Here is a 24542-nt window from a genome sequence, read left to right on the forward strand (position 1 = left end):
TCTGTCACAGGGTACATGTGTGTGAGAGTGTCTGTGGCAAGGTACATGTGTATGAGAGTGTCTGTGGCAGGGTACGTGTGTGTGAGAGTGTCTGCGGCAGAGTACGTGTGTTTGAGAGTGTCTGTGGCAGGGTACGTGTGTGTGAGAGTGTCTGTAGCAGGGTACGTGTGTATGAGAGTGTCTGTGGCAGGGTACACGTGTATGAGAGTATCTGCGGCAGGGTACGTGTGTGTGAGAGTGTCTGCGGCAGGGTACACGTGTATGAGAGTGTCTGCGGCAGGGTACGTGTGTGTGAGAGTGTCTGTGACCAGGTACGCGTGTGTGAGAGTGTCTGCGGCAGGGTAAGTGTGTTTGAGAGTGTCTGTGGCAGGGTACGTGTGTTTGAGAGTGTCTGTGGCAGGGTACGTGTGTGTGAGAGTATCTGTCACAAGGTACATGTGTGTGAGAGTGTCTGTGGCAAGGTACATGTGTATGAGAGTGTCTGTGGCAGGGTACGTGTGTGTGAGAGTGTCTGTGGCAGGGTACGAGTGTGTGAGAGTGTCTGTCACAGGGTACATGTGTGTGAGAGTGTCTGTGGCAAGGTACATGTGTATGAGAGTGTCTGTGGCAGGGTACGCGTGTGTGAGAGTGTCTGTCACAGGGTACATGTGTGTGAGAGTGTCTGTGGCAAGGTACATGTGTATGAGAGTGTCTGTGGCAGGGTACGTGTGTGTGAGAGTGTCTGCGGCAGAGTACGTGTGTTTGAGAGTGTCTGTGGCAGGGTACGTGTGTGTGAGAGTGTCTGTAGCAGGGTACGTGTGTGTGAGAGTGTCTGTGGCAGGGTACACGTGTATGAGAGTATCTGCGGCAGGGTACGTGTGTGTGAGAGTGTCTGCGGCAGGGTACACGTGTATGAGAGTGTCTGCGGCAGGGTACGTGTGTGTGAGAGTGTCTGTGACCAGGTACGCGTGTGTGAGAGTGTCTGTCACAGGGTACATGTGTGTGAGAGTGTCTGTGGCAAGGTACATGTGTATGAGAGTGTCTGTGGCAGGGTACGTGTGTGTGAGAGTGTCTGTGGCAGGGTACGAGTGTGTGAGAGTGTCTGTCACAGGGTACATGTGTGTGAGAGTGTCTGTGGCAAGGTACATGTGTATGAGAGTGTCTGTGGCAGGGTACGCGTGTGTGAGAGTGTCTGTCACAGGGTACATGTGTGTGAGAGTGTCTGTGGCAAGGTACATGTGTATGAGAGTGTCTGTGGCAGGGTACGTGTGTGTGAGAGTGTCTGCGGCAGAGTACGTGTGTTTGAGAGTGTCTGTGGCAGGGTACGTGTGTGTGAGAGTGTCTGTAGCAGGGTACGTGTGTGTGAGAGTGTCTGTGGCAGGGTACACGTGTATGAGAGTATCTGCGGCAGGGTACGTGTGTGTGAGAGTGTCTGCGGCAGGGTACACGTGTATGAGAGTGTCTGCGGCAGGGTACGTGTGTGTGAGAGTGTCTGTGACCAGGTACGCGTGTGTGAGAGTGTCTGCGGCAGGGTAAGTGTGTTTGAGAGTGTCTGTGGCAGGGTACGTGTGTTTGAGAGTGTCTGTGGCAGGGTACGTGTGTGTGAGAGTATCTGTCACAAGGTACATGTGTGTGAGAGTGTCTGTGGCAAGGTACATGTGTATGAGAGTGTCTGTGGCAGGGTACGTGTGTGTGAGAGTGTCTGTGGCAGGGTACGAGTGTGTGAGAGTGTCTGTCACAGGGTACATGTGTGTGAGAGTGTCTGTGGCAAGGTACATGTGTATGAGAGTGTCTGTGGCAGGGTACGCGTGTGTGAGAGTGTCTGTCACAGGGTACATGTGTGTGAGAGTGTCTGTGGCAAGGTACATGTGTATGAGAGTGTCTGTGGCAGGGTACGTGTGTGTGAGAGTGTCTGCGGCAGAGTACGTGTGTTTGAGAGTGTCTGTGGCAGGGTACGTGTGTGTGAGAGTGTCTGTAGCAGGGTACGTGTGTGTGAGAGTGTCTGTGGCAGGGTACACGTGTATGAGAGTATCTGCGGCAGGGTACGTGTGTGTGAGAGTGTCTGCGGCAGGGTACACGTGTATGAGAGTGTCTGCGGCAGGGTACGTGTGTGTGAGAGTGTCTGTGACCAGGTACGCGTGTGTGAGAGTGTCTGCGGCAGGGTAAGTGTGTTTGAGAGTGTCTGTGGCAGGGTACGTGTGTTTGAGAGTGTCTGTCACAGGGTACATGTGTGTGAGAGTGTCTGTGGCAGGGTACATGTGTGTGAGAGTGTCTGTCACAGGGTACATGTGTGTGAGAGTGTCTGTGGCAAGGTACGTGTGTGCGAGAGTGTCTGTGGCAGGGTACGAGTGTGTGAGAGTGTCTGTCACAGGGTACATGTGTGTGAGAGTGTCTGTGGCAAGGTACATGTGTATGAGAGTGTCTGTGGCAGGGTACGCGTGTGTGAGAGTGTCTGTCACAGGGTACGCGTGTTTGAGAGTGTCTGTGGCAAGGTACATGTGTATGAGAGTGTCTGTGGCAGGGTACGTGTGTGTGAGAGTGTCTGTTGCAGGGTACGTGTGTGTGAGAGTGTCTGTGGCAGGGTACGTGTGTATGAGAGTGTCTGTGACAGGGTACGCGTGTGTGAGAGTGTCTGTGGCAGGGTACGCGTGTTTGAGAGTGTCTGTGGCAAGGTACATGTGTATGAGAGTGTCTGTGGCAGGATACGTGTGTATGAGAGTGTCTGCGGCAGGGTACGTGTGTGTGAGAATGTCTGTGGCAGGGTACGCGTGTTTGAGAGTGTCTGTGACACCCCACCCCCAGTGCATTAGGTGACCTGCCCCACCCAGAGGCACAGGGGAAAAGAACCACTTCCCCAAACTATGGGCTACTGGAAGTGGCAGGACTGGGGGGCGAGTGAAATCAGTATTTAATCTGAGGAGTCGTAGAGGGGTGAGGAAAAGAAAAAGAGATAAATGCAAAAAAGTAAAAAACGAAGGATTCTATTTATATATGATGATTGTGGATGATTGGAGCCGTAATTGTCAAAAAGAAATTATTAAATAAAAATTTATCACACATATACACTGCTCAAAAAAATTAAAGGAACACTTTAAAAACACATCAGATATCAATGGGGAAAAAAATCATGCTGGATATCTATACTGAAGTAGACTGGGAATGTTTTAGGAATGAAAGGATGCCACATCGTTTAATGGAAATTAAATTGTCAACCTACAGAGGGCTGAATTCAAAGACACCCCGAAAATCAAAGTGAAAAATGATGCGGCAGACTAGTCCATTTTGTTGAAATTTCATTACAGTAACTCAGAATCATACTCAGTAGTTTGTATGGCCCCCACGAGGTTGTATACATGCCTGACAATGTCGGGGCATGGTCCTAATGAGACCATGGATGGTGTCCTGGGGATCTCCTCTCAGATCTGGACCAGGGTATCACTGAGCTTCTGGACAGTCTGAGGTGCAACCTGGTGGCATCGAATGGACGAAACATAATGTCCGTGGGGGGCAGTCAATGGTATCAATTTCTTCATCCTCCAGGAACTGCCTACATGCTCTTGCCACATGAGGTCAGGCATTGTCGTGCACCAGGAGGAACCCAGGACCCACTGCACCAGCATAGGGTCTGACAATGGGTTCAAGGATTTCATCCTGATACCTAATGGCTGTCAAGGTGATGTTGTCTAGCCTGTAGAGGACTGTGTGTCCCTCCATGGATATGCCTCCCCAGACCATCACTGACCTACCACCAAACCGGTCATGCTGAGCATAACGTTCTCCATGGCTTCTCCAGACCCTTTCACATCTGTCATATGTGCTTAGGGTGAACCTGCTCTCATCTGTGAAAAGCACAGGGTGCCAGTAGCAGACCTGCAAATTCTGGTAATCTATGGCAAATGCCAATCAAGCTCCATGGTGCTGGGCAGTGAGCACAGGGCCCACTAGAGGACGTTGGGCCCTCAAGCCAACCTCATGAAGTCTGTCTCTGACCTAACAATCAGAAACATTCACACCAGTGGCCTGCTGGAGGTCATTTTGTAGGGCTCCAGCAGTGTTCATCCTGTTCCTCCTTGCACAAAGGAGCAGATACCGGTCCTGCTGATGGGTTAAGGACATTCTACGGCCCTGTCCAGCTCTCCTTGAGTATCTACCTGTCTCCTGGAACCTCCTCCATGCCCTTGAGACTGTGCTGGGAGACACAGCAAACCTTCTGGCAATGGCACGTATTGATGCGCCATCCTGGAGGAGTTGGACTACCTGTGCAACCTCTGTAGGGTCCAGGTATCGCCTCATGCTACCAGTAGTGACACTGACCGTCACCAAATGCAAAACTAGTGAAAAAACTGTCAGAAAATATGAGGAGGGAAAAATGCCAGTGGCCTCCACCTGTTAAACCATTCCTGTTTTGGGGGTCGTCTCATTGTTGCCCCTCTAGTTCACCTGTTGATAATTTCATTAACACCAAAGCAGCTGAACCTGATTAACAACCCCCTCTGCTACTTAACTGACCTGATCTATATCCCAGAAGTTTAATAGACTTGATGCTATACTCTGATTAAAAAGTGTTCCTTCAATTATTTTGAGCAGTGTATATTAATACATAGATATGAATGTCCATACATACACAGACACACTTTCATACATATCTGTAATGATTGAAACATACAATACATGAATCAAACAGTAATAATAATAATTAATAAAAATAACAGCAAAAAAGTAAGGGGGGGGGTGGGTGTTGACGTAGCTTTTATCCACAAAATAGTTTGCTGCAAACATCAGAAGGCATACATCCATCTATCCATCCATCCATCCATTTTACAAACCACTTATCCTACTGGGTCGCAGGGGGTACGGAGCCTATCCCGGAAGCAATAGACAAGAGGTAGGGAACAACCCAGGATGGGGGGCCACCCCATCGCAGTGCACATTCACACACCAGTCACTCACGCACACCTATGGGCAATTTAGCAACTCCAATTAGCCTCAGCATGTTTTTGGACTGTGGGGGGAAACCGGAGTACCCGGAGGGAACCCTATGACGACATGGGGAGAACATGCAAACTCCACACACATGTGACCCAGGCGGAGACTCGAACCCAGGTCCCAGAGGGGTTAGGCAACAGTGCTAACCACTGCACCACCCTCTGCAAACATACAAACAACCAGAATTCCAGAAAAGTTCTTTAAATTTGAATGAAATAACAAATAAAACACTTTCAAATCAGCCTATATTTTATTCACAACAGAACATAGATAATATAACAAATGTTCAAACTGGGAAATTGTACACCTTTATCCAGTAAATGAGCTCATTTAAAATTTGATGCCTGCTACATGTCCCAAAAAAGTCGGTAGAGGGACAACAAATGGCCGAAAAAGCAAGAAAGTTTAAAAAGATTCAGCTGGGAAAACATCTAGCAACTAATTAAGTTAATTGATATCAGGTCTGTAACCTGATTAGCATTAAAAGGGATGTCAGAGAGGCAGAGTCTCTCAGAAGTAAAGATGAGATCTGCCTAACTTGAAGCGTAAGCGGAAATGCTGTAGGTGACGTCAGACGCCGGAGACTTGGCGGTAACTCTGAATGAACAGCGAAGAAAATTTGGAATCTCTTGAATCTCTTGAGGAGTATATCGACTGGTATTTCAGCAATACAGTCATGAAGAAGAGCGCAAACACATCCTCTCCAGCCCAAAGCGAAACGCCGTCCTCCAAGAGAAGTCGCCCGGCAGACTCCCCCGGAACAACATCACCGACTGGTAAAAACTTTGCCGACATCCTGGATTCAATCGACAAACGATTGTCCAGCTTCGACGCGAGGTTAGCGCTAGTCGAGATTCTACATCAGGAATTCATATCCCTGAGGGAATCTTTGGAATTTAGTCAGCAGCAGGTGGAAACACTCGCTGCTGAAAACGCCTCACTACGGGACTCGGTTAAGTCTCTAACTGAGAATGTGACCCATCTGAATGAAGAAAATAAAAAAATAAAAGAGACTGTCATCGATCTACAGGCCCGTAGTATGAGAAATAACCTGGTGTTCTCAGGCATTCCGGAATCTGCCGAAGAAGACGCAGAAGTTACTGTGAAAGCCTTTAATAAGAACCACCTGAAGCTTTCGGAGGACAATGTGAAAAACATCTGCTTTGAGAGAGTCCATCGGCTGGGAGCCAAGAGGCCTGGTGCACTGAGACCGCGTCCTATTGTGGCTAAATTTGGACATTTTAAGCAGAAGGAGCAGGTGAAGAGCCGCGGCTGGGAGCTGAAAGGAACAGACTTTGGCGTAAACGACCAGTTCCCCAAAGAGATCCTGGAGCGACGCAGAGTTCTGTTCCCAATCCGACGTAACTTCATTCAGAAGGGCTCCCGAACTGTCATCGCCGTAGACCGGCTCTACGTGGATGGGCAGCTGTACCGCGACCCCAGTACCAGCCCCTGGTTATATTAATGCCAGTCCAGATAAGAACCCGTTATTTATTTTTCTTATTTCCTCTAATCCTCTTCCATTAACATCTGTCTACCTTATACATGTCAATCTGCTAATGTAACGTGATGTCATACTGAATACATTACCGTCAGTCTCCGCAGCGCTATAGTACTAGCGATGTTTCCGCTTCTCTCTTGTCCCCATGTAAACCCTCACCAACTTCCCCTTTGTATGTCTCTCTCACTTCCCCCTTCTTTCACTACACCAAGCACCTGCTTTACTACTTTGTCACCCACAATATCTTCAGTCGTTACGCATCTGCACGGTACGACCACGTACATATGCAGTCAGCATCAGCACAACCACTCCGACCTCATAGCGCACACAGACACACAGGACACACACACACACAAGCGCGTACACGCTCACTTATACCTCATTCATTTGCATGTGCAATATTAGCTGCACACACCGGTCTATGGGCACACTATGGTTTGTCTCATGGAATGTGCATGGAGCTGGCTCCAGAGAAAAGAGGTTGAAGATTTTTGGCCAGCTTAAAAAACTACAGGCAGACGTTGTTTTATTACAAGAGACTCATAGACCTACCAAAGCTACTGATGAACTTAAAACACCGGAATTTCCTAATGTGCTCTCAGGCTGCTATAACTCTAGACAAAGAGGGGTAGCAATTTTAATACATAAAAATGTCAATTTTACAGTACTCAACACAATTATAGATCTAGAGGGTAGATTTATAATTATTAAATTATCTATACTTAACAAAAGGTTATGTATTGTTAGTATATATGGTCCAAATGTTGATAACCCCTCATTCTTCCACATTTTCTTTACCGCACTCTCTGAACACCTAGATTGCGCACTTGTTCTGGGGGGCGACCTCAACTTTGGACTAGATAAAGAAATGGACAGGCTCAGCACAGCTGCTCAGCGCAATTGGGAATCCACTAATATAGTTAAACAGCACATGAGCGACTACGGACTTTGCGATGCATGGCGTTCTCTTCACCCCACCCGTAGGGAATATACTTTCTTCTCACATGTCCATCACTCTTACTCTCATCTGGATTATTTCCTAGTCAGTAGCTCTCTGCTGAGTGACATTTCAGACACAGAGATACACCCTATAGCTGTCAGTGATCATGCTCCTGTATCTTTAACCCTAATAAATAGGAAGGCCACTCCACCAAGTAGAAACTGGAGATTTAATGCATCATTGCTTAAAGATGGAGACTTTAACTATTTTAAAAAAGAGTGGGCTTTATATTTAGATTATAATGACCTGCCTGGAACATCAGCATCTGTTCTCTGGTAAGCAGGCAAAGCGGTGATGAGAGGTAAAATAATCTCATTCTCATCACATAAAAAGAAAAAAGAAAACAAGTGTATTCAAGAATTAGAAGAAACCATCAAATCGTTAGAAGAAGCCTACGTTTTGTGACGCCCGCTCCGTCCGCTCCTCGTCTGTGCCACGCCCCCTGATTACCCACGTGTGCTTCCCTGATCGTCTCCAGCTTTGTCCATTTACTTTGCTTGGTCCTGTCTTATTTAAGTCCTGGTCTTACCTGTTTGCCTTGTCTGTCATTGATGTTAGTTCGCGTCTTCTGTTCCCTGCCCCGGATCCCCTAAATAAACCCCTGTTTGCCCTGATTTCGCCTTGTCTCCCGCTACCTGCCTGCCGATCCGCACGATCGCCGCTTCGCTCGACCGCGTCCCGTGACACGTTTCATCCCAGGAACAGGAAATGCTGAATAAAATACGTAAAGCAAAACTAGAATTAAATTAAATTATTAATAAAAAAACTCAATTCTTAGCACAAAGGCTTCGCTGGCAATATTATGAACATGGTAATAAATCAGGTCAATTTTTAGCTAATCAGTTAAAAATAAACAAGGAAAAAACAACTATATGTGCTGTTACAGACTCAAATGGGGAAACAGTATATGATCCTGACAGAATAAATAATATTTTCAGGGACTTTTACAAATCTTTATATTCACCACAGATAAACCCATCTAAAGACAAAATTGATCAGTTTCTTGATAGTATAACCCTTCCGAAATTATCAGACAATCAAGCGATGGCACTGGACTCTCTGCTGACTCCAGGTGAACTCCAGGAAGCCCTGAACGGTATGCCCAATAAAAAGGCGCCAGGTCCAGATGGATTTCCAGCAGAATTCTATAAAGAATTCTGGACAATTCTGGCACCAACATTCCACAGAATGTTGCAAGAAACCAGGGAAAATGGTAGGCTACCACCAAATATGAATTCTGCTAACATTAGTCTCTTGCTAAAACCAGGCAAAGACCCTACATTGCCTACCAGCTATCGTCCAATATCCTTTATTAACGTTGACCTTAAAATAATCTGCAAAGCTCTCTCAAAAAGAATAGAGAAGATAACCCCTCTCATAATTCATCCTGACCAAACTGGTTTCATAAAAGAGAGGCACTCATCAACAAATACACGAAGATTACTTAACCTGATCGACTATTCATGTAATAAAAACCTTCAAATTACAATATTGTCTCTAGATGCAGAAAAAGCATTTGATAGAGTTAACCATTCTCTGTTATTTGCAGCTTTACGCAAATTTGGTTTCGGAAACTCTTTCATGAACTGGTTAAAAATATTATATAGTTCCCCAACAGCATATGTCAGGACGAATGACCAAACATCCTCCAGTTTCTGTCTCAAGAGGGGCACCAGGCAGGGATGCCCTCTCTCCCCCTCACTATTTGCAATTTTTATTGAACCACTAGCAGCAGCAATTAGACAGACTATAGTGATCAAAGGCATTAAATGCAGGAATATAGAACATAAGGTAAGTCTTTATGTGGATGATGTGTTACTTTTTCTCCAGCATTTACAAACCACTCTTTCTGAGGTAATTGCATTAATAAACTCTTTCTCAAGAGTCTCAGATTATTCGATAAATTGGTTAAAATCTACAGTTCTCCCAATTAACTGCTCCTTCCAGAATAATTCTCCCACTCCACTGCAGTCTGGAGATATTAAATATTTAGGTATTAACGTTTCACCTAGGCTGGCAGATTTAACTAAACTAAACCATACCCCACTTTTAAAAAAAGTAGAGGATGATCTGGTTAGGTGGAAGTCCCTACCCATATCACTTATGGGAAGGGTCGCCTCAATAAAAATGATGGTTTTGCCAAGAATTAATTATTTATTTGCAATGATCCCGAGCAAACCACCACCTGACTGGTTTAGATCTCTGGACTCCGCCATCTCTAAATTCCTCTGGAAAGATAAACCCCCACGTATTAGCTTAAAAACACTGCAAAGGACTAAGGACAAAGGAGGACTAGATCTGCCTAACTTTCACCACAATTTCTTAGCCAACAGGCTCCAAAACATCTCAGGGTGGTTAAAACATACCCTCTTAGATGAGCCTTGGCTAGACGTAGAACAAGCACCATGCAATAATATAAAGATTTCGGATCTACCATTCATTAGCTCAAACATTAAACGACAGGAATGCTTCAAAAGCATCAGTATCAGCTCTTCTCTGACAGCGTGGTGGGAGTTTCTAAAAGCGACTGAGTCTTCATTAATCCCATGCAAACGTACTCCCATCTGGAACAACCCTGATGTACTACTAAATAATAATATGATAAACTTCCCAGATTAGAGTTGTTATTAAATACTTGGAACATATATTCGAAGGAATAGACTTTATTCCCTTTGACATATTAGTTAAACGATATGGGATTAACAAGAATAGATTTTTAGAATATCAACAAGTTAAATCTATAGTAAAAAAGAAATTAGGGTTTAATCAAATCAAATTACAAATACCACGAAGTGTGGCAGAATTCCTTAATCTTAAAACCCCCAAATTACTGTCTAAAATATACAGGACACTTTCTAAAATGGATGAATCAATATCCCTTCCCATTGCAAAATGGGGGGCAGATCTATCAGTCAGCTGGGACCACAATTTCTGGTCTAAGATATGTTTAAAAACCTTTGAACAGATTAGAAATCCCAGTTTACAGTTAATACAATACAAAATCCTGCATAGAGTGACTATACAGGGCATTGGATGTTCAGGATGGGTTTTACGTCTTCTAACAACTGCTCACACTGTCAAGGCGACACACCTGACAGTTACATCCACGCTTTTTGGTTCTGTCCACCTACTCAGATGTTCTGGCTCAGGATCTGTGAAGACATATCAAAGTGTCTGAAATGTAACATTCCAGCCTCTCCTTCAGTCTGCTTGTTGGGCGACCTAGATGGTGTCACTACAGATTTTAACACAACCCACATGGCTTTCACCGCCTTATGCATTGCTAAGAAGACTGTCCTTATGAACTGGAAGAATAAAAATAACCTTAATATCAACCAATATAGAGACAGTTAGTTGAACCATATTAGTCTTGATACAGCTTCTGCCGCCACACTAGATCAGTCTCTCTGGGCTCCTTTGATCAGCTCCATCACCTAGTAGGGGTGGGGGGTCAGGGTTTTGTCCTGCTTTGGTCGGTGTCGTTGGCATGGGGGGGGGCATATTGGCTTGGGGCGTCTGGGGGTTCCCTGGGGGTGGGTTGCTGGGGGGTTCGGCACTGGGACTGCGGTCCTGGCCTGGATGGGGCTTTGGTGGCTCTTGGGTGGGGTCCTTCTGGCGGCTGCAGGCGGCGCTGCTGGGGGAGCCTGTGCCGGCGGACGTAGGTTACCGGCCTGGTGGCCGTGCTGCTCCTGGGTAGATCCGGGGCGGACTTGGAGTTCTGGGGGCGCTCTGCCTCCAGGCCGGGGTTCCGGCTGGGCTGGGTGGGCTTGGGTCCTGGTGGGTGTGCCGCCGGGGTGTGGGTTGGTGCATGCAAGGGGGCTCGGCCCCGGTGTGGGGGCCTTCGGCGCGTCGGTGGAGCTGGGGGCCTCTTCGGCTGGCAGGGAGGTTCTTACCATCTGTCCGCAGGGGGTCCCTGCTTTTGGTGTATCCACTCTGCGGGGGGGGGGGGGGGGGGATCCAATAGAGGAGGAGGAGGGACTCAACCTGGATGTCTTTTGTCTTATGCAGTATGGGAGTTGACTGAATGCTGGGGTGGGGGTAGTTTATCCTCTGGGGTGGGGGCCAGTGAGGCGCCTTGGGCTCTGTGGGGCCGGGTGGCGCCGCTGCCTTGGGCCCCGGTCTGGATGGGCCTGGGCCCCCTGCCCTGGGTGGATTTCGGGGAGCGGGGGGTGCCTATGGGGGTCAGTGGGGGAGCTGGCTCCAGGGGGGGGGGGGGATATTGGCCCCCCCCCATTCCTTTCCTCCCCATCCCGAAGTGCCTCCCTCCTCCCGCTCCATCACACCACCACACATGTAGGGCTTTGAGGTGTAGGTGCGTTGCTGGGATGCAGGGTAGGTATTCCTCCTCTGTCCCCTCGCGACCACCTGTACCTCATTCATACACTACAACTTAGACACACTCATCACTGACTCTCTCATGACACATACATTTAGGGCCTTGGGGGTGGGCACACAGTATGGCATCCAGAGGGCGGTCTGTTCATTCAGCCTTACCTCTGGTGCCAGGGCCCACATCTCAATTTTAATCACACATAGACATTGAGGGCTCTGGGGAGAGGCCGAGCTAACACCAACTGTTGGTCTGCAGGGGGTGGTTAGCGTCATGCCCTTCACCTGTTTTAAAAGCACTTTAGAACAACACGCACCAACACCACATCTGAGCGGGCGAAGGGGGGGCATAGGGTCTTTTCACACCCCCGTTCCCTGTTCGCCATTTGGGGCTGGGGGGCCGGTGGATGGGGCCCCCGGCCGCTGGTGCGTTGGTGGTTCTTGTTGTCCGGGGCTGGGTGCTCGGGTGGGTGCTGGCTCACCCTCGGCGGTTGCCTGGCGGGATCTGGCCCTCCTGGCTCTGTCGGGCCCTTGCTGGGGGGTGGGGGTGCCTTGGATCTCTGGGCCCAGGGCCTGGTCTGCCCTGGTGGGGCCGGCCGTCGGCAGAGCCTGCGGGCTCGCCGCCACGGCCCCCTGGGGCTCCTGCACTGTGGCTGCCGGATGGCCTCCCTCCGGAGCTCTCCTCTGCCCTTTTCTGGGTGAGGGGCTGCTATTCTCCCTGCGGTGGTCCTCCGGGGGCTCCCATGCCCTGGGGGGCCTCTGCATGTCTGGGGTCCGGGCCTCCTCCGTGTCGGCTTCATGTCCTTGGGGATGGGGCTGTGGCTCCCCACACACACTACTAGACATTTACATGGAGTAACCTTTTGAACACCAGCGCGCTCACAGACACAGGTGTGCACACAGGTGTACACACAGGTTCTCACAGACACATACAGGTGTACACACAGGTTCTCACAGACACATACAGGTGTACACACAGGTTCTCAGACACATACAGGTGTACACACAGGTTCTCACAGATACACGCAGGTGTACAAACAGGTTGTCACAAACACACACTGTCTTTATCGGCTGTTGCTCCTTAACATGCTCATTGTGACTCGTACAGATGTTGGTTGTTGTTTTCTCTCATCAGCAGGTATTGAAGCAGATTATCTGTGGTTTTCTTTCTTCTTTATTTTTTTTCTCTTTTCCCTCCCTCCCTCTCTATTTCCCTTCTTCTCTGTTTTCGTTCTTCTGTCCCCCTCTCTCTCCCTCTCCCTCTCTTGAGGAAGTAAATAAAAAAGAATAAATAACCAGAAATAAAGTACTCCTCCGCAGAGGGGGGGTGGTGGAGGGAATATTTAAAAAAAAAAAAAAAGAAGTAAAGATGGGCAGAGGCTCTCCAATCTGTAAAAGAGTGTATAAAATGATTGTGGGATACTTTAAAAACAATGTTCCTCAACGTGAAATTCAAAGGATTTGCAAATCTCATCATCTACGGTGCATAACATCATCAAAAGATTGAGAGAAACTTGAGATATCTCTGTGCGTAAGGGACAAGGCCGAAGACCTGTATTGGATGCCAGTGGTCTTCGGGCCCTCAGACGACTCTACATCACTCATCGGCATGATTGTGTCAATGACATTACTAAATGGGCCCAGGAATACTTCCAGAAAGCACAGTCGGTAAACACAATCCGCCGTGCCATCTGCAGATGCCAGCTAAAGCTCTATCATGCAAAAAGGAAGCCATATCTGAACATCGTCCAGAAGCGCCGTCGTGTCCTGTGGGCCAAGACTCATTTGAAATGGACTGTTTCAAAGTGGGAAATTGTTCTACGGTCAGACGAGCCCAAATGTGACATTCTTGTTGGTAATGAAGGGCGCCGTGTCCTCCGGGCTAAAGAGGAGGGAGACCTTCCAGCGTGTTATCAGCGTTCAGTTCAAAAGCCAGCATCTCTGATGGTATGGGGGTGCATAAGTGCATACGGTATGGGCAACTTGCATGTTTTGGAAGGAACTATGAATGCTGAAAGGTATATAAAGGTTTTAGAGCAACACGTGTTCCCCTCCAGAGGACGTCTGTTTCAGGGAAGGCCTTGTGTATTTCAGCAGGACAATGTAAAACTACATACTGCAGATATTACAACCACATGGCTTCGTCGGAGAAGAGTCCGGGTGCTGAATTGGCCTGTCTGCAGTCCAGATCTTTCACCTATAGAGAACATACAGTAATTACCTGTGACACCCATGGTGCACTGTGAGCAGGTATACAGGCCCACAGAGCATGCAGATAATTATCTGTGACACCCATGGTGCACTGTGAGCAGGTATACAGGCCTAAAGAGCATGCAGATAATTATCTGTGACACCCATGGTGCACCGTGAGCAGGTATACAGGCCCACAGAGCATGCAGATAATTATCTGTGACACCCATGGTGCACTGTGAGCAGGTATACAGGCCCACAGAGCATGCAGATAATTATCTGTGACACCCATGGTGCACTGTGAGCAGGTATACAGGCCCACAGAGCATGCAGATAATTACCTGTGACACCCATGGTGCACTGTGAGCAGGTATACAGGCCAACAGAGCATGCAGATAATTATCTGTGACACCCATGGTGCACTGTGAGCAGGTATACAGGCCAACAGAGTATGCAGATAATTATCTGTGACACCCATTGTGCACTGTGAGCAGGTATACAGGCCCACAGAGTATGCAGATAATTATCTGTGACACCCATGGTGCACTGTGAACAGGTATACAGGCCCACAGAGCATGCAGATAATTATCTGTGACACCCATGGTGCACTGTGAACAGGTATACAGGCCAACAGAGCATGCAGATAATTATCTGTGACACCCATGGTGCACTGTGAGCAGGTATACAGTCCCACAGAGCATGCAGATAATTATCTGTGACACCCCTTGTACACTGTGAGCAGGTATCAGTACTGACTACTTTTTATATTGAGTCACATGTTTTATGTGAATTACTTTGTACTGAACTGAAGGCCAGTATTTGTCACTGTGAATATGTTGTTGCAGACGTCCATCCAGAAATCAGAGCTGGGGGAAAAGATAAGGTCTTATTCCAGTTAATTTTTGGTACAAATATCAAAGTGTCTGTCGTAGATGGAGGATTATATATTCTAGAGGTTTCTTTTTATTTTTAAGTTGCAGAATGTTGTCTCATCTGAGGAGGATTCAGTGTGTTATGTGTGAGGTTCATTTTGGTTTTGATGCTGGATTCAGTTAGTAAATATTAGAAAAATTGCATATTCTCAACTCGTATTTATGGATTAAGTCTTCGAATGTCATGAAATGACTGTTACTGAAATGGAGGTGGAGATGTGTAATCCCTTTCTGTCCCCGTGAGTGATAGTGAATAGATATTGTGAAGTAGGAAGTCCAGATTATTCCAGATTGGCGTGTATTTACAGGGTCTGAGAGTACAGTTAGTGATTTTAATGGCTTTCCACTGGGCTGTCAGTGCTGTGGAAATGGCAGCACTGTGTTGTTAAAGCAGTTTTGTTTCTTTAATGACATTTTGAGTAAGTCTGCATGTCTGAGATTTTTACAGTACAGCTGCTCCTGCTATAACCATGAGCTGCTGTTACTGCTGTAGTGTGACCATTTAGTTAAGTCTTGCAGTTTATTTGCTAAGTAATAATTAAGAAAAATGAGCTTGTAATCCACCTTGAGATTTACTTTTCTGTAATGTGGAATGTTTGATTTTGTGTTTTTGTGTTTCCAGCAAAAATGTGGCATTAATGAGTTAAGAATTTGAAAGAATTTTTCTGAAATTATTCTGGACGAGTTATTTTATTTTTATTGATTTAAGTGGGAGACTCATCTATTGTTTTGAATAAGGGAGTGTAGTTGGGGGTAACCAAGTCAGACAGCCTGTGGGAGATGTAGATACCCAAGTACCGGATATTTCCAATGTGAAATGGACCATCCTGATCAGCTGAATCCCAGGCATCTTCAGACAGTGAGAATATTATGGGGTTTTTTTTTCAGTTTATTGTGTAGTTTGATAGATTTGAAAAGGTATTAATGAAATTTAAATTTCATATATTGAGGGTTTCATAAAAACAGCAAGATATCATCTGCATAGAGACTAATTTTGTGTTGTTATTAGTATGAATTCCATTTATTTCACTGCTCTGTCGTATTGCTGCCACAATTGTTTCTATGAAGATGGCAAACAGTGAAGGAGAGAGTGGGCATGCAGGCCGTCTTCCCCGTCGCAGTGTGAATGCAGGTGATGTGATCCCATCTGTGACACTGTAGCTTTGGCTGAGGTGTACAGTATTTTAACCCAGTGGGTGAACGATTCTCCGAAGCCAAATCTATGCAATGTATTAAAGAGGAATGTCCAACTGACTGTCAGATGCAGTTTCTGCATCTAATGATGTAATCATGGTTTTAGTATGGGTATGCTGAGCAGCATTGACTAAATTAAATAATCTATGGATGTTGTCCGAGGCATGTCTTGTCTTGATGAAATCTGTCTGATCAGGATGGATTATAGTAGGAATGACTGTCTGTAACTGAGTGGCGAGAGCTTTTGTAATGATTTTCAAGTCTGTATTCATTAGTGAGAGTGGCGGGTAACTGGAGGGTTGTGTTGGGTCTGTAGGGAGCCGCCCACTGGCCCAATGGCGGAATCCAATGGCGCAGCCGAAGGCTGTGAATGCGTGTCGGTCCTTCCAAGCGCTCCTGCGAATTACTTACCCTTTTTAATATACAAAATATTCTTTTAGACACACATCTGACTCCATTTTATTAATGACCTTATTTCAGTATATTGTAGTCATGACGTTTATGTTGTTCAGATTACTTCTGGACTGTCTTTTAGATTACCAACTCGAGTCAGGATTCGCCTCGGCCGACAGGGCGATCCGTGGGCTTGTTCCACAGGGTTTGTCCTAAAGGTACAGAAATCGCCACCATTTAAGACAATGTCCGCCTCTGATTATTCGGGTCCCTCGACCTATATAATTCCCCAAAGGCTCAGTGTCTGCCAATTACTGAGCATGTGGGTGCCTCGGAGATTAAGCCGATATTTACCCAAACCACACGTACGTCCACCTCAGAGGCTCAGCCGGGGGCAGCCCATATCATAACATGTGTCAACCTCAGCGGCTGTGAAGGCGCACCTTCTGTTGCGGTAGTTTGTACGAGGTTTACTTTTGGCTCGTCTCAGGGACTCCGCCGATGTCGCCCATTGTCTTACCATGTGAGCGTCTCAGGGACTATGCCCGGTGCCTAGGAACATAGTGTGTACGCCCCTAAGAGGGTAGACCGGTACCTTTCATCAGCATGTGTTGACCTCAGAGGTTAAGTCGGCCCGTAACTGAGCGTGTGCGAACTCCAGAGGTGTAGTTTTGGTATCCACCGTAACTCAACCTGGGCAGTCGAGTTTGGGACCCGGATAAAGGGGATTTAACCCAGAGGCTGCAAGATAGTATTTACCACTTTCGTCCTAATAAGGATAGAAGTCCAATCTGGAAAGTTTATAAAGAAGTTAGCAAATCAGACAGTCATTAAGTAATCAAGACAACATTTATTAAACATACTACAATATACAATTATTGACATGTGGCCACATACTTGTAAATACAATTTAACAAATACAATATTAAACCATCACATACCTCAGCTGAGAGTGCACAAAGTTCTGCGGAAAGCATCTGACTACAGATGGACTTTCACGCAGTTCTCTGTGGGAGCTCTGATTACAGAGTGACTCCCCGACCTCTTCTGAGGCCCTTCCTTAAGTATCCAAACCAGGTGATGGCATGTCTCTGAAGACTGACCAATTTCGGTCAATAGTTAATTTTAGGGCCATTGCTGGCCTTGGTTCTCAAGTCCCCAGCCAATCAGATCACTTTAGGGGGCGGTCATATTTCCCTTGTTCTACCATGTGGGAGGCTCTCTCATTTTTGTAGATTTAGCCAAATTATCTATATTTCCCTTGGGGAAAGTTATACTGCCTTAAATCTGAGAGTATAATATTCGCCATCTCATGCCCATTCAAACGAGACCAAACATGCGTGTATTTGTCCCTAACATCTATGTGTGGTGAGTTATCCTGTTTATAGTGGAAAAGGTGTCTGTGTCTGGAGGCTGACATCTGTTGTTGCTGTGGATTGACTGTGGAACTCCGTCCACTCCAGGGGGGTGAAAGGTCTTGCTTTTTCTGTGTTGCTCCAGTTATTCCTATCCAGTCTCTCAGGAGCCGGCAGGCCTTTGCCTTCCTTAAAAGGGGTGGTTTGACGAGTAGAGTCCAGTCTTGCCTGGGCCAGCGGAGCTCTGAAATAGACTGATGCAGGCTGATCAGATTTGGGGCCTGCAGGACCTATAAGTTTTATGTCCTTACAGGTCTTTAGCAGGTCTCAATAACACTGTAATGGCGGGTAACTGGAGGGTTGTGTTAGGTCTTTATCAGGTCTCAATAACACTGTAATGGCTGGTAACTGGAGGGTTGTGTTGGGTGTTTATCAGGTCTCAATGACACTGTAATGGTCACTGCGCTCATATTTGATGGGATTTGTGATGCATGTTTAATTTCTCTTACCAGTCTATTGAAGAGTGGAGATAATATGTCCCAAAAATGTGTATAGATTTCTGCAAAGTAACCATCCGGTCTGGCGATTGGTTGTTAGGCATTTGGTTGAGGACCTTATGGAGTTCTTCTGATGTTAATGGTGCATCAAGCAGAGGTGGAGATTTCAGGTGTAGTGAGTACAAATCAGTTGAGTTCTCTGTGATTGTGACTCTTTATATTCAACTGGTTTGTTGAAACAAAATCTTGGTCTGGATTTGTACTCTCTGGACCTGAAATCACCACCTCTGGCATCAAGGGCATCTGCTGTTTCATTGGTTAATATGGGTAAGTCTAGATTATTTTTAAATGATTCTATATCAACTGGATCTGGTTCTTGTTCTGAGAAGTATAGGTTCTTATAAAATGTTCAAAAGATGTTAATTTTGCGTGATTATTGAAATATTTATTATAGGAGTCACTTTTGCTTAAAAGTAATGCTTGTAATGGTGAGGTGATCTTATTTACTGGGGAGTTTTTGTCTGTCTCTTTGCAGGCTGTCAGGCTGTAGAGTCACAGAAGAAGGCTGTTCTTCCCTGGCTTCAGCTCTGAGGTCAAACCCCTCACACCTGAGAGAGCTGGACCTGAGCTACAATCACCCAGGAGACTCAGGAGTGAAGCTGCTCTCTGCTGTACTGGAGGATCCCAGCTGTAAACTGGAGAAGCTGCAGTGAGTACAGAGTGTGTGTCTGACACGCTACACATACTTATGCGTGTATGTGAAGAAGAGGCACCAATTAATAAATGGATACAGCAATAGTATGTCATTCTGCTTCTCCTGTAGTGTGGATCACAGTGGAGAGTGCAGGACCAGACCAGGCTTACAGAAATGTAAGTGTGTTTGCATGTTTTTATTAATAATACCATGAATACTATGTTATGGTTGTATTCACACAATTGTTGTGATGAATGTGGCTTTTTGCACTGTGTGTGGATGGATTTCCATGTTTGTGTTTAGGTGAGTTTCATGTCATTTTAGACAACATCCAAACGAGAAACAAAAAATCAAAATCATCACCAAAAGCACTATCAATTCATTTAATCGTTTTTAAAAATATTTTTTACAAATGTTTTATTGCTGCTTGTATTATCTTTGTGTTTGTGTGGGAGTGTAGGATGGTTAAAAATATTCTGAATTAGTTATATATGTTTAATTTCACAAAAAAATAATCCTTTGCATTTGTTCTTTTTGCGGTTGCCGTGAGTGTATGTATTTTCTGTGTGAGATTTGTTAGTATTGTCCTAAGGAGGCAGCTGTAGGCAGTGAGACCGGACTCTCTCCTCAAGTGCAAAATGTGAATTTGCATTTTTACAGGGTGGTTCTGGAACATTCTTTAATATTCATGAGAAAATATTACCGATTGGTCACTGAATCCCTTAAACCAGAGGAGCCCAAATGCTGTCCTGCACATTTTTGGGTTTCCCCTCATTTAACACACCTGATTATGTGTGCTAGATATCCTTGTGCTAATAACCACACAGCTCTTGAGCTGAATTATTTATGGTGGAAAAGGGAAAGAACTTTGCTACACAGGGCACCGGCCCCCCAGGACTGGATTTGGCCTTAGGCAGAAGAAACAAGCAGCACAAGTCGATGTTAACTGGCCAATCAGGTAGTGCCCCTCTCATAAATAATAATCAGCCAGCCAATCATGTAGGGCTTCGCTCATGAATATTAAAAAGTTCTCCTGATCCACGGCGCTAAAAGAATTTAGCACCCGGTACACACTAGATGTGTGGCGGAAAATATCAAATTTCATTTCGGCGCCCATGTTAACAGATTAGAGCGGCCGCGTGCGTGCGCGAGATCCGGGGCTCACGCCTCGCGGCAGCGGCGCAGCATCTACAGTCACGCGCGCGGTAAGCGGTTCTCTATGGAAGCGTATTGCATTCATCTGGGAAAAATTCATTCTGTTTTTCCGAATTAATGAGATAATAATCCCGTTTTTCAGAGCAATATTTTTCTTAATTAATGAGAACCTTCCTGTTTTTTATGATGCACGATCTGTGCCGGAATCATCGTTTATATCAGAATCCAGGTCCAAATGTTTATTAAATATCACTTTAAACGTGTAATAATATTACTTAAATATTCTGTTATTGATGGCCATTTTCAAGCCGCACGCGCCGGAATTAGCGGTTAGTTAGAAGGAAAGACACTGACTTTAGTGTTGATCTCTGGTGCCGTTTTGTGGTAAATATGCTTGTGATGAATATGTCTGAGGAATGTCGCTGCTTTGTCATCTCTGAATTAAATTAATTAAGCTGTTAGTTTAGCTCGCGCCCCATTTTGGCGGCTCTTCCCGCCGCCGTCGCGCGCCCACTTTATGTTTCATAAACTTCAGTTCCCGCTTCGTTAGGGGAAGCTGTGCTGTTTTTATATCGTACAGAAACATAAAGTACAGGCGGCCTGATGGGATTAATGGCTCTTCCTCCTGCCTACAGACTCCTGCCAGCTGACGCTGGACCCCAACACAGCAAACAGAAGCCTGTCTCTGTCAGGGGGGGACAGGAAGGTGACACGGGGGGGAGAGAAGCAGCCATATCCTGATCATCCAGAGAGATTTGACCGCTGCCCCCAAGTTCTGTGCAGAGAGAGTCTGAGTGGCCGCTGTTACTGGGAGGCTGAGTGGGATGGAGATGGAGCCTGGATAGGAGTGACTTATAAAGGTATCAGGAGGAAAGGAGGGAGTGACTGTCTGCTTGGAAACAATGACAAGTCATGGTGTCTGCGCTGTTATACTGACAGATACTCTGTCCGGCACAATAATAAACAGACTCTTATACCCATACAGCCCTCAGGTCCCCGCAGAGTAGGAGTGTATCTGGACTGGGGGGCTGGTGCTCTGTCCTTCTACAGAGTCTCCTCTGATGGACTGACCCCCCTGCACAGATTCACCTCCTCATTCACTGAGTCCCTCTATCCAGGGTTTGGGGTTTATAGAAACTCCTCAGTGTCACTGTGACGTGTTGCTGGTTCTCCTGGCAAAAAGGTAAAATCTCTGCTTTTTAACCTTTATTATCCTTTTTACTCTGAAATGTACAGAACTGTGCAAAAGTCTTAGGCAGACAAAGAAAATGATGTTTAGATTATCCTCGTGTTGGTATAAAACTATGATATGATGCCTGTCAAAGTGTGTCAGCTTCGCCATTTCAGAACCTCTGCTAAAATCATCCCAGTATTTGCAGTGACCGTCCAGTGCAGCCATGTATTTTTTGACTTGGCCACTAGCAGACCTCATACAGCTAGTCAATCCCTCACTGACTTTTTAAACCAATATGTTTCATTATTTAATTGAGCTGTTGGTGAAATTTAACAAAATCATGGAACGGCTCAGCTGCCCCTGAGGAGAAGTTTGGGAACTGAAGCGGTGTTCATCTAGCCATCCAACTAGATATCAGTAACTTTTTAGGAAACAGAAGAAATTATTACTAGTTTTTATTGTGTTACTCTTAATTTGTTCTAATGTTAAATTGTGTTTTTGTTCTAAGCCAAAGTACACTTGCTACCCAGATAAACAGCTTTAAACATTTCTTTGGACTGGCTAAAACATTCGCACAGTACTGTGTGTTTGACAAAAAATAAATGACTGTGTTCAGTGAGCTGAATAAACATGAAAAATATAGTTTTTTATACGTTTTCTCTCTGACTAAAATGTAATTAAATGTAATCCTGATTGGGGGGGGTATCCCCTTCTCCTGTATATGTACATTTTATATATTATATATTTATGTCCATTTACTGTATTTCCTCCCTGTACTATGACAATAAAGGCTTTCTGTTCTGTCCTATTAATGTCCTGCTTCAGCATCACCCAAAGCATAACTGAGTAACATAATGAAACCACAGTCTGCTGGATTAAGTTAAATTCACTGTATTACTGCAGCTGAACATAACTGACACAATGACACTCAATCAATGTGTATAATAATCATTTAACTGGAGACATAACTGACTGAAAAAAACTGGAAAATATAATTATGTCCTGTTACTATCCTGCTTCAGTGGATTAAAGTAAATAAAATTATTATTAATATATTTAAATAAATAAAGAAATTTGATTTGTTAAATAATTAACACCCTTGCAACCCCCACCCCCCAGTAATAGGTCTGGTTGCTCCCCCGTCAGACAGAATAGGCAGGTGCCCAGGGTCTCTTGCCCCCCCCCCCCCCACCCCGCTGTAAAAGGTCTGATTGCTGCCCCTTCGGACAAAATGGGCAGGTGCCCAGGCAGCCTTGCCACCCTCACCCCACAGTAAAAGGTCTGCTTGCTCCCCCTTCGGAAAGAACGGGCAGGTGCCCAGGCAGCCTTGCCACCCCCACCCCACTGTGAAAGGTCTGGTTATGCCCCCATCAGACAGAACGGGCAGGTGCCCAGGGTCCCTTACCCCCCCCCCCCCCCACCACACTGTAAAAGGTCTAGGTGCTCCCCCGTCGGACAGAAGGGACAGGTGCCCAGACACCCTTGCCAGCCCCACCCCACTGTAAAAGGTCTGGTTATGCCCCGCTCATACGGAAAAGGCATGTGTCTAGGCACCTTAGCCACCCCCACCCCACTGTGAAAGATCTGGCTACTCCCCCGTAGGACAGAAGGGGCAGGTGCCCAGGGTCTCTTACCCACCCCCCACCACACTGTATAAGGTCTGGTTATACCCCCGTCTGACAGAACAGGCAGGTGCCCAGGATATCTTACCCCACCCCACTGTAAAAGGTCTAGTTACTCCCCGGTAGGATCGAAGGGGCTGGTGCCCAGGCACCCTTGCCTCCCCAGCCCACTGTAAAAGGTCTGGTTATGCCACCGTCAGATAAAGGACAGATGCTCAGACCCTCTTGCCACCCCCATCCCACTGTAAATGGTCTGGTTATGCCCCCTTGAGACAGAATGGGCAGGTGCCCAGGCACCCTTACCTCACCAACACACTGCAAAAGGTCTGGTTATGCCCCCCCGTCAGACAGAAAAGGCATGTGCCCAGGCACCCTTGCCACCCCCACCCCCCTGCAAAAGGTCTGGTTGAAGCCCCGTCAGACAGGACGGGCAGTTTCTCAGGCAACCTTGCCACCCCCACCCCACTGAAAAACATCTGGTTCTCCCCCGTCGGACAAAAAGGGCAGCTACCCAGACACCCTTGCCACTCCCACCCCACTGTGAAAGGTCTGGTTATGCCCCCGTCAGACAACGGGCAGGTGCCCAGGATCCCTTACCCCCCACCCTGCCCACCACCACACTGTAAAAGGTCTGGTTACTCCTCCATAGGACAGAAGGGGCAGGTGCACAGGCACCCTTGCCACCCCCACCCCACTGAAAAAGGTCTGGTTCTCCCTCGTCGGACAAAAAGGGCAGCTACCCAGACACCCTTGCCACCCCCACCCCACTGTAAAAGGTCTGGTTATGCCCCCGTCAGACAGAACGGGTAGGTGCCCAGGCACCCTTGCCACCCCCACCCCATTATAAAAGGTCTGGTTATGCCCCCATCAGACAGAACGGACAAGTGCCCAGGCAGCCTTGCCACCCCCACCCCACTGTAAAAGGTCTGGTTATGCCCCCATCAGACAGAACGGACAGTTTCCCAGGCAGCCTTGCCACCCCCACCCCATTGTAAAAGGTCTGGTTACTCCCCCATAGGACAGAAGGGGCAGGTGCCCAGGCACCATTGCCAGCCCCACCCTACTGTAAAAAGTCTGATTACTCCCCCGTAGGATAGAAGTGACAGGTGCCCAGAAAGCATTGCCACCCCCACCCCCCTGTAAAAGGTCTGGTTAAAGCCCCGTCAGACAGAACGGGCAGGTGCCCAGACACCCTTGCCACCCCCACTCCACTGTAAAAGGTCTGGTTACTCCCCCATAGGACAGAAGGGGCAGGTGCCCAGGCACCATTGCCAGCCCCACCCTACTGTAAAAAGTCTGATTACTCCCCCGTAGGATCGAAGGGGCTGGTGCCCAGGCAGCCTTGCAACCCCCACCCCACTGTAAAAGGTCTGGTTATGCCCCCGTCAGACAGAATGGGCAGGTGCCCAGGCACCCTTGCCTGCCCAACACACTGTAAAAGGTCTGGTTATGCCCCCGTCGGACAGAACGGGCTGGAGCCCAGGCACCCTTACCACCCCCACCCCACTGTAAAAGATCTGGTTACTCCACCGTGGGATAAA

The 24542-nt window shown here is 46.8% G+C and overlaps 1 protein-coding gene and 1 long non-coding RNA gene across 4 annotated transcripts in view; both read left to right on the plus strand.

Moving 5' to 3' along the window:
• The window catches only part of LOC125723898 (NACHT, LRR and PYD domains-containing protein 12-like), a 64684-nt gene extending 42330 nt beyond the window's left edge, over positions 1-22354 (plus strand). Inside the window, exons 13-15 of the mRNA XM_049000724.1 lie at positions 18892-19065; positions 19180-19226; positions 20841-22354. Coding sequence (XP_048856681.1) covers positions 18892-19065; positions 19180-19226; positions 20841-21361 — 742 coding nt within the window. The 3' untranslated portion in view covers positions 21362-22354. The remainder of the gene's footprint in view (positions 1-18891; positions 19066-19179; positions 19227-20840) is intronic.
• LOC125723873 (uncharacterized) lies at positions 13636-15533 on the plus strand. 3 transcript variants are annotated; one of them, XR_007386996.1, is made up of 3 exons: positions 13636-14107; positions 14170-14417; positions 14480-15533. It is a non-coding gene; the product is annotated as an uncharacterized LOC125723873 (long non-coding RNA). The 3 variants fall into 3 exon arrangements; XR_007386997.1 differs by having other exon boundaries at positions 14604-15533; XR_007386998.1 differs by having other exon boundaries at positions 14170-14355; positions 14542-15533.
• Positions 22355-24542: the final 2188 nt, after the last annotated feature.

The sequence above is a fragment of the Brienomyrus brachyistius genome, unplaced genomic scaffold (assembly GCF_023856365.1).
Source record: "Brienomyrus brachyistius isolate T26 unplaced genomic scaffold, BBRACH_0.4 scaffold52, whole genome shotgun sequence".
NCBI classification, from domain to species: Eukaryota; Metazoa; Chordata; class Actinopteri; order Osteoglossiformes; family Mormyridae; genus Brienomyrus; species Brienomyrus brachyistius.